Source organism: Acomys minous, assembly GCF_964271855.1.
Source record: "Acomys minous genome assembly, chromosome: 6".
NCBI classification, from domain to species: Eukaryota; Metazoa; Chordata; class Mammalia; order Rodentia; family Muridae; genus Acomys; species Acomys minous.
The window spans coordinates 127657905-127673256 of record NC_140487.1 but is presented as its reverse complement, the minus strand read 5'-3'; the positions used below and the strand labels follow the sequence as shown (position 1 = coordinate 127673256).

At 55.9% G+C, this 15352-nt stretch overlaps 1 protein-coding gene across 2 annotated transcripts in view; it reads left to right on the top strand.

Moving 5' to 3' along the window:
* TP73 (tumor protein p73) overlaps positions 1-15352 on the top strand; it is a 59571-nt gene that overhangs the window by 3889 nt on the left and 40330 nt on the right. The window contains exons 2-3 of one of the 2 annotated variants that reach the window (XM_084787233.1): positions 7299-7382; positions 7813-7933. In XM_084787233.1, the coding sequence (XP_084643359.1) occupies positions 7321-7382; positions 7813-7933 (183 nt within the window). In that variant the 5' untranslated portion in view covers positions 7299-7320. Of the gene's footprint in view, positions 1-7298; positions 7383-7812; positions 7934-10712; positions 10732-15352 lie in introns of those variants that run through there. The other variant, XM_084787236.1, reaches the window with a different exon arrangement.

The window sequence follows — 15352 nt, the reverse complement described above, 5'->3', positions numbered from 1 at the left end:
CATTAACGATGACATCATGTAGAGATAGCTTGATGGGAGTGTCCCAGGCAGGATGGATTTCTCTGGGGATTTCCCCGCTGACCTGAACAGAGAAGACCCCTGCTTTACCCAGGAGGCAAAGTGTCATGTTGCTGAAAGCCCCACCCCTCCTGTGTCTGGACAAGTAGACGATTTCCGTAGTGGAGGTTGGGTGTCAGGGTCCTAGAAGGCAGGAAGTGGGGGGGGGCAGTGCATCCCTGAGGATGGGGCATCCCTTCCAGAGCAGACTCAGGATCATTATGGCCATCTGGTGGTTATGAATCTGGGGCTGAGCAGGGCTATGGGGGATGGAAAAGTGGAGGTAGCAAAGGAAGGGTGCCCCCATCCCGTTTGATTGAGGTGTTTTGTGTGACCAAGTGGCATCTGTGTTCCCACCTCTAGTCAGGGGCTAGGGATTGGGGTGGGGGAGGAAGGCTGATACTCAGAGTTGACCAAGACAAAAGCTTTATTTCCTTTTTAAAAAATTAATTATTATTTATGCAATATTCTACCTGCATGTGTACCTGTATGTAGGCCAGAAGAGGGCACCGGATCATATTATAGATGGTTGTGAGCCACCATGTGGTTGCTGGGAATTGAACTCAGGACCCCTGGAAGAACGGCCAGTGCTCTTAACCTCTGAGCCATCTCTCCAGCCCGACAAAAGCTTTCCTGAGGAGCTAGCTAAAGACAGTGATGGGAAAGGAGGCCTAGGAAAGCCAAACATAGGCGTAGCATGTATTTCGGGCCATGGTGATGGGGGGGGGGCATGAGGAGGTGCTTGGGAGAAGGACGAGGGGGGCGATAAGGGAACATATGGGGACCAGACAGAAGGTTCAAAGGGTGGTAGCTTTTGCTGGGAAGTTGAGACCAGGTATAATGGGCAGGGTGAGGAAATGGAATAGTCAGAGACTTTCTTGGGGGCCAGAGGATAGAGGAAGTCACTGGCAAACCTGCCTCAGCTCAGACAAAGCCAGGATGTTTAGTTACTTGGGTAAGTCCCGTGGCTCTCAAACATTGTTGGCTTGGGACATTGGTTTATTCATCTCTGGACTGCGTCGGGGAGCCTGGCTGGGCCACTGCGCGGGCCTCGCGGCTCTTCCAAGAGTGTTCAGTCAGCATCCCTAGGCTCTCGCCTTGTGCCAGGGTCTCTCTTTGCTCTGGCAAGGTCCAGGGTAGGATCGGGAACTGGATGCGGGATCTCTTTGGTCACAGAGCTGACGGCTCAGGAAGCTGATAATCAACTGAAGGAAGAAAGAGGGGAGGGGGCTGGAGACATGGCTCAGAGGTTAAGGGCGCCACCTGCTCTTCCCGAGGTCCTGAGTTCAATACCCAGCAACCACATGATGGCTCACAACCATCTATAATGAGATCTGGTGCCCTCTTCTGGCAGGCAGGGGTACATGCAGGCAAAACAATGTATACATAATAAATAAATATTTAAAAAAGAAAAAGAAAACGAAAGAGGGGAGGAAGCCCAGGCTTCCTTCTCTAGTGACTGGTTGTGCGGCAGGTGGCAGGTGAGGAGGGAAACTTACACTGTTGTCTGTTCAGTTAGGACTGGCCTGGCTACGCGCTTTCCAGCTATCTCTTAGTTTATAGTGAGTCCAGGGCAATAGTTTTATGCGTCTTTCATTCTAAGAAACAAAGTGAAGTTAAAACGATAGCATATGGTGCCATAAAGTGACAAGGTATAAGTAATTAGAACAGAACAGTTTGTAAATGTAGACTTAATGTTTGTGCTTAATTTAGACATTTTTAGGTAGCACCATTATATCTTGGGTTCATGGGAAGTTTAAACCAACTTGCCTATATTTATGGTGCATACCAGGATTTGTGGTGCCAGCAGGGGTGAAGGATCATCTGAGGCAAGAAACCTGCCTCAAGGCTGTGCCCTAATGAGGCATGTGGAGGCCCACAAAGGTATTTTATGGCAGCCACAAACTTTCTAAAATTGTTTTTAGAAGGCCTAAGACGATTTAACTTTTAAAATAGTTTGAATCAAATCAGGAATTCCATAATCAGGAATTAGTTCATCCGAACAGCAGTGCATCTTCAGTAAGATCCCATAGGAAGTTTGTTCAATCAGAGCTGGTCAATACCCGGAAAGTGACTGTCCACATCAATGCCAGGTTTTAGAGAGATGCAGCTGTGCGGAATTGACAGGGGTTGTCAGAGGTTGGAAACAATTCTGGGGTGCATCATGGCACAGACCTTGCAAAACACCAGGTCCCTTCCAGAGAGTTCACATGCCTCCTGATCTTCCCCAAATCAATGGCTCTTGACATCGTGTCAGAAGCTGGAAGCAATTCTGGGGGTGCATCACGGTATAGACCTTAAAATATACCAGATCACTTCCTAGAAAGCCCACATGCATAATGAGCTTCTTTAACGGAATGGCTCATGGAGGTTGGGGGGACCCTCTGCCACCCAGTTGTGACAGTGGAATTATTCCCAGCAGATGCAAACACCCCATGGGGCATGACTCCATCTCAGAATTGCCAAACCTCTGTGAGAAGCTGTGATGTCCTTGGTTCAGGGAGGGTTTGCTGTCTGGGTGCATTGCTTTCCTTTCACAGTATCCTGGGACTACAGGCCTAGCAGACGTACCCCTGATTCACAGGCTTGTTGGCTCCTTGGGGTACAACAGGTGCTGCAGTTCAGCTCAGCAAAGAAAGGAGCTCATCTGAGATTTTGGTGGAGGTGGAGCCAGGGCTAGGGCAGGGCCAGAGACACCCCATATCTCAGCCATGCCCACAGCCTGTGGCCTGGCTGCTGCCGGAGCCTCTGAGATGACGGCCAGGCAGGGCTGGGGTTCCTCTGGGGACTGTTGGTGCTTCTGCCATCAGCAGATACTGTGGTCATGCGTTATTCAGCCTAAAAGTCTCTCTCTGCTGATCCGGGACCTTCTGTGCCTCTAGACGTCACATCACAGGATACATGGTCTCTCCCTCTAGAAAAACTCAAGTCTTTGTCAAAATTCTACAATCTTAGGGCCAGTAAGATGGCTCAGTGGGTAAAGGTGTGTGCCGCCATTTCTGACAACTCGAGTTCTCTCCCTGGGACCTACAGAGTGGGGGGCCCTGGGGGAGAGAGAAAACTGACTCCTGAAAGCTGTCCTCTGACCTCTGAGGCATATATCTGCATGCGCACACATGCACATGCACACAGTATAATTTTTTTTTTTTACATCTATACTTCCAACTGTGGTTCTGCACTTTCCAGCCTTGTTATAAAGTCTGACAGTTTCTCAGAGCAGGCCTGTTTTCCAGCATGACACCTGATATTTTAATAGCTTTCCACACTTACATAATCTGTTCCTCTGGTGAGCACATCTCTGAGTTAAAGGAACATGTGCCCTGTGGCGATGGCTCGCTGGGTAAAGTTCTTGCCGTGCAAACGTGAAGACTGGAGCTCAGCTCTCCAGCACGAGTGTGAAACCCCAGGCATGGCAGAAGTCATCTGCGATCCCAGTCCTGCTGAGGCAGAGACAAGAGCTTGCTGGCCATCCAGTGTAGTTGAATCTGTGAGCTCCAGCTTCAGAGAGCAACCCTGCCTCAAAATGCAAGGTAGGAGGCTCGATTCCCAGCACCCACATGGTGGCTCATAACCATCTGTAACTCTAGTCTTAGGAGATCTGCCCTATCCTGGCCTCTGCAGGAGGCCACAGAGCACACATGTGGTACACAGACATACATACAGGCAGAATACCACCCCCCTACACACACACAAAATAAACCGAAGGAAAAAGTAGTGTGGGAAGACAGAGGGAGACCACCTCCCACCCAGTGCTGACTGCTGGTCTTCCCATGCATGTGTGCACACAAGAAAGACAGGTTACTGGGGGGGGGTGGTGTAGATTAATTGGGAGTTTTAGGGTTGATCTACCGGAGTGACCTGCCCTCTCACCCTGAGGTCACAAGTACCTGAAGCCAGAGCCCCAGCAGGCCCCTTTGCACCACCACACACTCCTGGTGAGGCAGTCTGGGCTGGGATGAGGAGAAAGGAAAGCAAACTTGGCATCCTCGCTGAGCAGGGAGCTCCACCTGAGCAGGTGGGAGCATGGGAGCTAGCCAGTGCAGGAAGGGGGCTTTGCAGGATTTGAGGTTCAGTGGGGAGGAAGTGCTAACGGGAGCTAAATTGGTGTTAGCTGCAGCTGGTGCCCTCCACCAGGCAGTCAGCAACGGGGTGTCCTGACCAGCTCCAGAGAGCTCAGTGCAGGAGCCCTTGATGTCCTCACCAAACCCTGGCCCTGAAGGTGCACACATCCCAGAGTGCGCTCTCTCTCTCTCTCTCTCTCTCTCTCTCTCTCTCTCTCTCTCTCTCTCTCTCTCTCTCTCTCTCTCCTCCCTCACTCTCTATCTTTCCTGCCCTTGATTCTGGCTCTGACTCTTCACCTCTCTCTCCCTCCCTCCCTGCCCCTCCCCACCCCCCACCCCGCACCCCACCCCCATCTTTGTCTCTCCCTCCATCTCTCTCCCTCTGTGTCTCTCTGTATAAAGGTTTTTTGTTTTTGTTTTTTGAGTCAGGGCCTCTCTGTGTAGCCGTGGCTGTCCTGAACTCACTTTGTAGACCATGCTGGTCTCAAACTCACAGGGATCCACCTGCCTCTGCCTCCCACGTGCTGGGATTAAAGGCGTGCGCCACCATGCCTGGCTCTCTGTGTCTCTCTAAAGAGATGATAATGATGAAGTAAGGTTTGGTTGCCAGCTGCGGGGATTTTGCAGGCAGTAAGGGACGGGCGACAAGGCTGGACGATGTAGGTGGCCTCCCTGAGGCTGGGGTGTTCTCTGAGTTCAGAGCTGATGCTGGGAAGGAACCTTCGAGGTAAGAAGGCATGCCCAGGCCAAAGGGGCAGAAGTGCAGAGCCAAACACTAGCAGATGCCCCATGTGTGTGGGTCCCATGAGGACTGGAGGAACCAGTGAAGGGCAGCAGAGGAGGGTGGGCAGGGGCCTGTGTCCATGGCAAGCAGGTCAGGAGAGGCCGCTGACAGAGGGCTCTGGGTGGCCGCTCCTCCCCCTGTGGGTGCAGGAGGACTTGAAAGGCAGGAAGTGTGGGACTCAGCAAGGAGTCTTGGGTCTGTACTGGGGGGGCAGGGCTGCAAAGTCTGCAGAACTGTGGGGAGTCTTGTGCCAGTAGATAGCCCCTCCCCCACCCTTGCTTTGTTTCCAGACACTGTGCACCTGCCAATACTCAGTGTGCCCCCCGCCCCCCCCCCCCGACATCTCCCTCTGATTATCCTGGCCACATGGACACAACTAGAGGTGACGGGGGACCCGTATTCCCCCTTGCTTTCTCAGAAGGCTGGCGGTCTTCAGCTGTGCCCTTTCTGCAATTGTGGAGGCCAGCCATCATGAGTGGCAACAGGTGGGGTGAGGTGTGGCAGGTGGAGGTACCAGCAGGGCACTCCTGGGATCTTGCTGCCGTCTTCCCAGGCTACATCCATGATGGGACCCTGGAGGAGCATGTGTTTGGGGCCCTCAGCCTGACAGGGAGTCTCAGAGTGCTCCCTCCTATCTTGAGAGACCATCTAGGGCAGTGTGACCACAGCATGGCCCACATCCATTCCAGAGGCAGGCCAGTGAAATGGCTCAGTGGGTAAGGGCGATTGCTGCCAAGCCCGACGACCTGAGTTCAATCCCTGAACCCCATGTGGTGAAAGTAGAGAAGCCGCTCCTGAAACTTGTCCTCTGACCTCTATACTCACACCGTGGCACACATGTATACACATGCACCACACCACACCTATATAAGTCAAGTCATTAAATAAAAATTTAAGGACTGTCCTGAAATTCTCCTAACATATAATCCAGCATTTTATTGTAAAAGTGTTATTGCCTGGCGTGATGGCTCATGCCTTTAATCCCAGCACTCGGGAGGCAGAGGTAGGCAGATCTCTGAGTTCAAGGCCAGCCTGGTCTACAAAGTGAGTCCAGGACAGCCAGGGCTGTTACACAGAGAAACCCTGCCTCTAAAAACAAAACAAACAAACAAAAGTGTTATCATTGTTGCTTTTGGAGATAAGGCCTCATATAGTTGAGGCTGACCTTGAACTGTTGCTCTTGCTTCGGCCTCTTGGTGCCTGGAATTGTGTATGTGTGCACCTGTCTTCTGAATGGGGCGGGGCTGTGACATGTACCGGATCCTCGCCCTGGGCCATCCTCCCCTGCTGACTGATCCCCCACCCTAAGGTTTCTCTTTGCCTGTGTCGGCTGGGATTCTGGACTGGCCCTCACACCTTTGCCACTTCTGGGGAGACCCGATGGCCTGGCGCGTGCCATCTCTAGTTCTGTGCCACAAACCTCTATAAGCAGTCGCCTGCTTGGGGTCAGACAAAAGCCACAGATCTATCTGCCCTGCCAGCTCTGGGCAAGTCTGGACCTGTCAGCTTGGCAGAGTAGGGCTGGGCCAAGCTGGTTCGCTGAGCTCAGAAGGCTGCCACAGCGAGCTGCTCCTCAGCTGGGATATGGGCAGCGGGCAGGTGGGCTGGGGTTTCCCTGCCCCGCCTTCCCACAGTGACTCTATTTACCGTGTGCTCCCTTCTCCTGGGTGGCTGTGAGTGGGTGGGACCTCGGTGTGGGAGGCTGTGCTGAGGAAAGAGTTGGGAAAGAGCCGGTGGGGTCAGGGTGCCCCCCACTCCCCTTTATCTGAGGAGACCCTGCAGAGGTGACAACTCCAGTGCAGTCTCAGGACCTTGGCCTTAAACCCTGCAGGATGAGAAACCTCTTGAGTCCCACAGCAGCCTGCACTGCTATGCCTCCCAGCTTGTCTCCAGCAGGGGGCGCCCTACACATGCTCTTACTAAGGACCTGATGAGCTGTCTCCAAATTTTGGGGACAAGGGACATATCAAGACCTGGCTTGTCCTAACCCTGGCAGTATCTGTAGGCTCAGAGCGTGGCAGCCCCGGCTCATTCCTGCACAAACTGGCTCAAGACTGTGTACGCTAAATTCACTTACTCCACAGCATCCACTACACAGTTGCCCTCATTGCTGCTTTTCTGGGAGCTATTTCCAGCAGGATCCAGGAATGAGATATCTAAAGCCAAACTTGTCAGCCTCATTTCTTGGTCCAGAGGATGGGCTGCCTGAGGAGGGGGTGGTAGGCAGGGAGGGTGCCACATCGGGGGCAGGGGGAGGGGCCCAGCATGGGTGGGAGGGCTCGGCAGCTGTTCTGGGGTCTCCTTGCACACCATAGCCAGCCCTGTCCACTTGACTCCCCTGAGGACGGGACTCCCCGGATGCTCATGTTGACCTCCTGTCCTTCTCCTTCTTCCAGAGTGAGCAGTGGCGTGGGGGAGATGGCCCAGTCCCCGTCCTCCGCTGGCGAAGGAACCACCTTCGAGCACCTGTGGAGTTCTCTGTAAGTATAGAGAACTCAGCCTCACTGGCCTTGGTTGGCTTTGGCTGGCTTGGAACAAGTTGAGAGAGGGGGTCTGCCAGGGTAGCAGCTGCCTTGAGCCGTGGCCTGGGTGCATGTGACCCCAGCCACTATCTGTCTTCTGGCCAGTTCTCTAGAGGGCCGTGGGCACAGAGGCCATGTAGCTGAAGCATTTTCTTCCCAGTGCTACCAGTCCTGAGGGGCAAGCCACAGGCTGGTGGGGATTGCGGGGGTGGGGGGTTGGGGGTTGGGGTGGGAAAGGCCCAGAAGGCCAAGGGCATGTGATCGATCTCTTGGGACACACAGATGCTGCCCGGAGCCATGGGGTAGGTAGCCTGGCATCCTGAGCCAGGGGGATCTCAGGGGATGCCAGAGCAGATGTAACAGCCAGCCTCCTTCTCCCACAACACAGGGAGCCAGACAGCACCTACTTTGACCTTCCCCAGGCCAGCCGAGGGAGCAGCGAGGCAGTGGGCAGCCAGGAGACCAGCATGGATGTCTTCCACCTGCCGGGCATGACCTCCTCAGAGATGGTGAGTGGGGGCAGCCCTTGCTGAAGACCGGACATTGTAATAAGTGTGGGTTGGCTTTTCTTAGCGGGACTTTGGGTAGCCACTCTGGGTAAGTCGGGACACTTCAAATTGTAAGGAAGGAGATAGATAACCAGGTCACGTGACTGCCAACTCCTCTGTAAGAGTGGATTGGCGTGTGAATGGGTCCAGGCGCCACAGGACCCAGGTGTTTCCCAGCCTCCTCTTTCACCTGCTTCTTCTTTAGTTTTTCCTGGGGCGCCTTCGTTCTTAGGCAGCCTTGCCCCGAAGAGAGAAGGGAGCTGGGATTCTCCAACATCTTGAGGCACTGTGGAGAGGGCACCCCTCTTTTTCCTTTGCCCAGAAAAACCCTGCTTCGCGTTGGTCTTAGCATGCTTGCTGCTGTCTGCCTGTGAGCTCTCCCTAGCTCTCTGATTGGCTCGTGTCCCTCTGTCTACCTCTGGACCGGATCAGCATGGAGGGTGGTGACGAGAGCTCCTTATGTGGCCGGTGGGGGCGGTGCCTCCATTCCCCCGTCTTTTGGGCTCCCTTTCCTGGGGCGAAGAGGGGTGCCATGCAGCAGCCAGCCTCTGGAATGTGGGCTCCTATTGGGAGCTCCCCTTGGCAAGAAGGCAAGCCAGCCACAGTAGCTGGAGGGGCTCTGTCCCCGCTCACTCTCTGGCTACCGCTGGCATGAAGGGACATGTGGGGACCTCTAGTCCCGAGGAAGCCCCGTGAGGCCTTCTGTCCTCAGCATCCTCCCCCACTGGACCACCAGGGTGCTGGGTGGGATCCCTGAAGACAAGAGGGCCAGGAAGTGTCAGGCGGGGACTTGTTGGAGGAACCCTGCAAGCACATGAAGAAAGAGCAAAGCTCAGACCAGGTTGGCACACGTCAGCTGCGGAGGCACCAGAGAGCCGAGCGTGGCCCCAGCACAGCCTTTTCTCCCAGTAGCACCTGAGGGGCTCACGTGCTGGAGGGTAGGAAACTGTGACAATAGCCCCTACTCGGAGGGGGAGGCCTGGTCGGTCACCTTGCGCATCAGTGGGGCTCCAACTACAGCGATGAGTGGGCAGCAAGGCTGAGGGTGCGGAAGGCACTTCATCCTTGGTCCCCTCCCTCTGTAGAGGGTGGAAAGGCTGTACAGGGCCCCGTGATCACTGTGGAGAAGGCTCCTATAGTGGCAGCCCTAGGGCACAGAGGTCATCTCGGTGCTGTCCACCTCTCTGAGCTCTGCCTGTCCATGCCTGCTCTCTGCCTCCTCAGGAGCCTGCCTCAAAGTAGCGGCTCACCTTCATCCTGCACCAGTGAGTGTCCACTTTACAGGCAGGGAAACTGAGGCAGATGCTGTGGGAAGAATAGCCCGGGGGTGGGGAGTGAGGAAGAGAATGGCCCTGTAACATGGTGAGAAGATAGTCCCCCGTCCTGCCTGCTGCTCCTCCTCGGAGACAAGATTCTGACCGTCATCTGGCATATCTGTGTCTTCCAGTGCAGAGGAACAGAGATGGCGGCTCCCAGGTTCCCGTGGGGAGGGCCTTACACAAAGACTCTAAAGTTGCCTCCTGCCTCGGGGGTTCTGGAAGCTTGCCCCAGACTAAGGTGCCCAGCATGCACCTGAGAGGGCAGAGTGTTCAAAGACCCCCACCGACCTGTTTTTGTGGGGGAATTGGACTGACGGAAGAAGCAGGGATCAGTCCCAGAACCCCGAGGCTAGGGATGTGGTACCCACCCCTGGCCCCAAAGATGCCCAATGTACACATGTTGGCGGGGTGCTCATGAGCCCTCACCTGTTGGGGCATGCTGCTCCCAGCGGGGGTAACACGGGTGGGGCGTGACGCCTCCGCAAACAAGGGGCCCGCTTCATCAGGTAGCAACATGCCTTGCAGTAAAGCCATGGATAAAATTCCTGGGTGCACAGCTCAGCTCCTCAAGTGGGAATTCCCTGGAACCAGGGCTCCCTGGTCTCCCTTCTGCAGGCCTCGTTTGACCCTTATACCCAGTCCTCCCCAGAGGCAGCAACTGGCCCAGCAGCTTCCTGTATGCTCAGAACTCACAGTGGTCCTGATAGCAAAGATCAAGCGATGACTTGGGCCATCTGGCTGCAATGCTCCAGAGCTCTTTGGCAGGAGGATGCGAGCCATCGCTGGCAGAGGGCTACAGCGGGCTGCAGAGGGCTGCGCGGGGGTGGGGGCTGGCGCAGGAGGCACTACACGTTGCATACAGTGAAATGAGGTAGTTGAAGCTTGATCCCATAAGTTACGTGGTTGAGTACGGCTTATCCGGGTCACAATGCTTAGGGTGGAGAGAGGCACCCAGGCACTGCAGGGAGCATGCTCCAGAGCAAGGCAAGGTGACTGGGGTGATGGGGCTCCTAGTGATCTCTGAGCCCGTGGCATAGAGGCGGCTATGGAAATGACAGTTTGGGGTGCAAATGTGTGGGAGTAGCCTGGGGACCCATAGGGTCCCTTGTTGCTGCAGGGTGGGGCTCTGAGGAAGCAATGGTCCAGGCACAGACTGCCGAGTACATGCTAGTCGGGGAAAGGTGCAGGCAGTGCGTAGCCTGCATAGGTCCACGGTCTCAAGTGTCTGCTCAGCGGCTGCTCTGATACGTCCAGTGCCTGAGGCCAGGAGCTGAGGCCAGTGACTCACACTCAGGGGCCCGGAAGTCTGACGGACATCAGAGGGAGGAGTTGGCCTGCGCTCACACAGGGAGGCGGGTGTGCACACCGTGGATTCGCCTGTGTTGTTACTGTGGAGTGGAATGCCAGCAGAAAGTGGAGCCCCCAGCCTCACGCCCAGAGGTCGGTCTGCAGCAGCTTCTGAAGTGTGGCTTGGCTTTAAGAGAAGGACTGAAGCCAGGCGTGGGCGCACACGCCTTTAATCCCAGCACTCTGGAGGCAGAGGCAGGCGGATCACTGTGAGTTCAAGGCCAGCCTGGTCTACAGAGTGAGTCCAGGACAGCCAAGGCTACGCAGAGAAACCCTGTCTCGAAAAACTAAAAGAGAGAAGGGGGAGGGGGAGAGGGAGAGAGAGAGAGGGGGGAGAGGGCGGGAGAGAGAGAGGGGGGGAGAGGGAGGGAGAGAGGGGGAGGGAGGGAGGGGGAGAGAGAGAGAGGGGGAGAGGGAGGGAGAGAGAGAGAGAGGGAGGGAGAGAGGGGGAGAGGGAGGGAGAGAGGGGGGGAGAGGGAGGGAGAGAGAGGGGGGGAGAGGGAGGGGGGAGAGAGAGAGAGAGAGAGAGAGAGAGAGAGAGAGAGAGAGAGAGAGAGAGAGAGAGAGACGGAATGTGTATCGTTTTAGAGTCCAGGGGCTTGGGAGGTCCGGAGAGGAAACAGTGCTAAGAGGACTGGGTCCCTGGCCCACTCAGCCCATGAGTGCATGGAAGCTTCCAGCACCACCCTTTCCCCTGAGAACTCTAGCCCAGTACGTGGCTGGGCCCAGGACAAGGAACACTACCCAGGTTTATCCTCAGGTCAACGGGCAGTTCTGGCATCTGAAGTGCCCAGGGCTCCCAGTAACCCCACCTAGTGTGTTCTCAGGAACCCCACAGAAGCTCACCCAGTGCTGACTGGTACTCAACTGTCCTCTTGTGCTGGACAGCCCCAACCAAATACCAGGATAGCCCAGCAAGGGTCCATGGCTTAGCACAGTCCTTGAACAGGTGGGACATCTCTTTTCTTGCATGGTCTCTTCTGTGTCTTAGGGACCTCAAATGGGAGATTGCTTCCTGTCACGTTGGAGGCCTTGAGCAGGCCCACCAGCTGTAGTGGACCCTCAGAACTCCATGGCGCCCTTCACCCCCCACCTCAATGGCTGGCAGAAACTGTGCAGCCAGTGAGTTCAAGTTCCCACATGTCTCTGCGTCTCCGTGCCCTTGCTTGTGGAGTTGAGGAGACGGAAGAGGCTAGCACGGAGAGGACACTGGGACATGTGCAGCTTCCAGAGTACCGGCTTCTGCTGAGTACCTGCTCGCCTGCCTGGCCTTGTGTGGAGGGGCCGGCCAGGCCTTGACATCTGACCGCATCCATGTCTCATTTGAGGAGAGTACATAGTCAGGTTAAAGCAAGCTGGGTGAGCCAGGCGGTGATGGTGCATGACTTTAATCTCAAGCAGGCAGATCTCTGAATTCAAGGCCAGCCTGGTCTACAGAGTAAGTCTAGGACAGCCAAAAAAAAAAAAAAAAAAAGAGGGGGCAGGAGCAGCTGGGCCCCTAGTGGCTCTGGGAAAGCCCCAGGCTTGGTGAGGGAAGCCGTGGGCCCTTGTGGCCTTATATCCTGTGGCCATATAGATGATGCATCAGAGTCTAGAAGGCTGTGAAGAGGGAGACTGGGGGTCCCTGGGCCTAGATGTCCTGGGTTCATAGCCCACTGTGGCCTTCTAAGCTGGAAAACCCCCAGGACCCTTTGGTCTTCTGGATCTGAGTGTCCCCGTCTGTAAGATGGGGGAGATGGACAGGTTAAATGTCTCTCGGGTTTGAGGACAACGGGTGCTGCTTCTCCCACAGGGGGTGACGGCGAGGGCGAGATGAGGCTCTATGTTTCCCACGCTGTTGGCGGCCCCGGACGGTTTGCCACACAGGGCACTGGGTCCCAGAGCTGATCTCGCTCCTTGTCCACTTCGGCTTCTGTGTATTGAGCTCCTTGGCCCTGGCAGTGGCCTTCCGGTTCTGACAGCCCTTGATTCCAAGTGGCTTACAGACCCTTCTTTAAACCACAGCCTGGTACTAAGGTGTGGTGGCACATGCCTAAACTCCCAGCCCCTGGCGGCGGATGGAGGGGGATCCAAAGTTTGAAGCCAGCCTGATCTACACAGGGAAACACCCTCTCAAAAATGAAATCTCCCCTCCTCCTCCCCTGACCAGTAAGAAAAGAACTCAGAGACACCTCTCCCAGGTGCTGCTTAGGGTGAGCTGAGGCCGCGCCATGCCAAAGGCTGCGGACAGGAGTGACAGCTCCAGCCTACAACAGAGGCCCAACAAAGTTGAGAGGCTCTGGAAGCTGTCACGTGTAAGTGTGTGTGTGTGTGTGTGTGTGTGTGTGTGTGTGTGTGTGCGCACGCGCGTGCGTGCGTGTGGAGGGTCCCACATCAGTCCTTGAAGATCGAGGGGATGGCAAACTCCCCATCATAAGCACCAGCTGTGTGCCAAGGGGCAGTAGGGGCTTGACCTTGGAGATGGAAATGCTACCTTTCACCCCTGTACCCGGCATTGGATCAGTCCCTTCCCTCTGATTCCCAGCTTCTCCGTGGACACTGAGAGCCAGAGGCCCCTCCAGCGCGTAGAATGCAGAAACGGGACAGAGAATGCCGTGGCCCAGCAGAGGAAAGGGGAGAGAGGCAGGGCTCCCGGCGCGGCTGCAGGCTCACTGCCCTCTCTTCTCTCTCCATCCCCTCCTCCAGGCCTGCATCTCCTTTCTAGGTGCCTTTTCCCGCTATTTCTGCCGCCTTTCTCTGGCAACAGCTGTTATGAGCAGATGGCCCGCAGAGGGCTGGGGTGGTGCTGCAACTGGCTAAGGCAGAAGGCACTGTGCCGATCTCCCTGTGGCCTGCAGGGGGCTGAGCCAGGGCAGTAAATACTTTGAGACCCCAAGGGGTGCCCAGGGAAGCCTTCCTGACTTTGAGAAGGGCACAACCTAAGGGCACGTTTGGGCCTTGGGTATGTGTCCTTGGGGCAGCTAGGTCAGGGAGGACGTAGCTTCACGGGGAGAATTCACAGTAGGACAAGGGTGGGGCGAGTGGGCACAGGGCTGGGTGCGGTGTGGTCCTCTTGGGAAAACCCAGTCTGCCCATCACTCCTACTGGTTTCTGGCCATCCTTACCTTTGGTGACAAGAGGGTCTTAGGCGCACAGTACCTACGGAACGCAGCCGACCCCCAGCTCCAGAGCCCCCCTGAGTCCCTACTCTTTTCCCTCACTCCAAAGTCCAGGGGAAGAGGGACAAAGCCACCCTCAGGGACAGTAGTACATGGTGTGTCGGCTCCTGAATCAATACACCATGCTCGGACATCTGTCTTTCCTGTCAGGCAGTCTCTGCAGAGCACGCAGTGTAGAGAGAGCAACAGGGGCTGCAGGACCTCACCTCTGCCTCGCCTGTGAGGGTTATACAGGAGCAGCCAGCAAGGCGGGGCCTCCAGTGAGGCACACACAGAGAACCCCTACCCGGGAGGACCTGAAGCAGACAGGCAGGCAGGCAGACAGACAGACCATCTAGGAGGAAGCAGGAGCCAGGCTGGGGCAGAGGTGGCAGAGGACAGCTCAGTGCGGGACCTTCCCTGGCCAGACCTTCCCTCATGGGGCTGACAGGCTCCGGCCAGGTGCCTCCTCTGGTGGTAGGCATGAGTTCTTGTTGAAGTCAGTCCTGTCCTCCTCCAGCCCCAATCCTCCCCCCTTCATTTTCTCCTTTGAGTATTTGTAAAAACCAACATTAAACCGGGCGGTGGTGGCGCACGCCTTTAATCCCAGCACTTGGGAGGCAGAGGCAGGCGGATCGGTGTGAGTTCGAGGCCAGCCTGGTCTACAAAGCGAGAACAGGACAGCCAAGGCTACACAGAGAAACCATGTCTTGACAAAACAAAAAACACAAAAACCCAACATGACGGAACTGCTGAAGAGCACACTTCCCCAAACCCCCGTTCTGGAAGCTGAAGCCTCAGGACTCTCTGGAGCAGCCTGGCTACACCTACCAGCGTGGGAGTGTGTAAGCCTGTCCCTTAGCCCACATGGAGGCTGCAGCTGTCCCTGCCACAGGACTTCTTACTGCAAACCCCTGAGTGGCATCTCCCCAAAGGTTGCCTTCCCCATCCCCCTGCCCCAATTTGACTAACAAGCTGGCCTTGTTGCTCATAGCTGGACTAATGAGCAGCGCAGACCTCGCGCAGCCCCAGCCATGACCAAGCCCCCGAGACGAGGTGCCGTGGTGACTACCATATGGTCCCCACCAGGCAGGTGCTGACATAGAGCCCTGGCTGCGTGAGACCCACTGTAGCAGGGACGCGTTCTCAAGGGGTCCCTCAGGAGTTCTATATGGTGGAGTGGCCGTGTCCCTGCTTCCTGGGCTTAGCCAGAGCCAGGACAAAATGCTATCTATAAGACGACAATGTGGGCTCTTTGGCATGACCCACCACTCTGGGCCCGTTGATGGTACTTGACCCTGTTCTTGATGCTCCACACATCCCCTGGCAAAGCATGCTGGGTCTTTCCTCTACTTACACCTTGGGTTGGCCCCTATGGGTCCACAATTCCCTGGGAGGAGGCAGGTTCTCTCACCTGGGTCACCAAGGCTGGCAGCACCATCTCTTCCCTCAGGGTGGCCCAGCCCTGGCCACAAAGGTCTCCAGGACCAGGGCTGACGGCTCAAGCTTTACAGCGGAGGTTGTTTGTAGGTGAAGTCCGCAGTCCCCAGAGCCTTCGCTGGGTGGCAGCTTAGAAG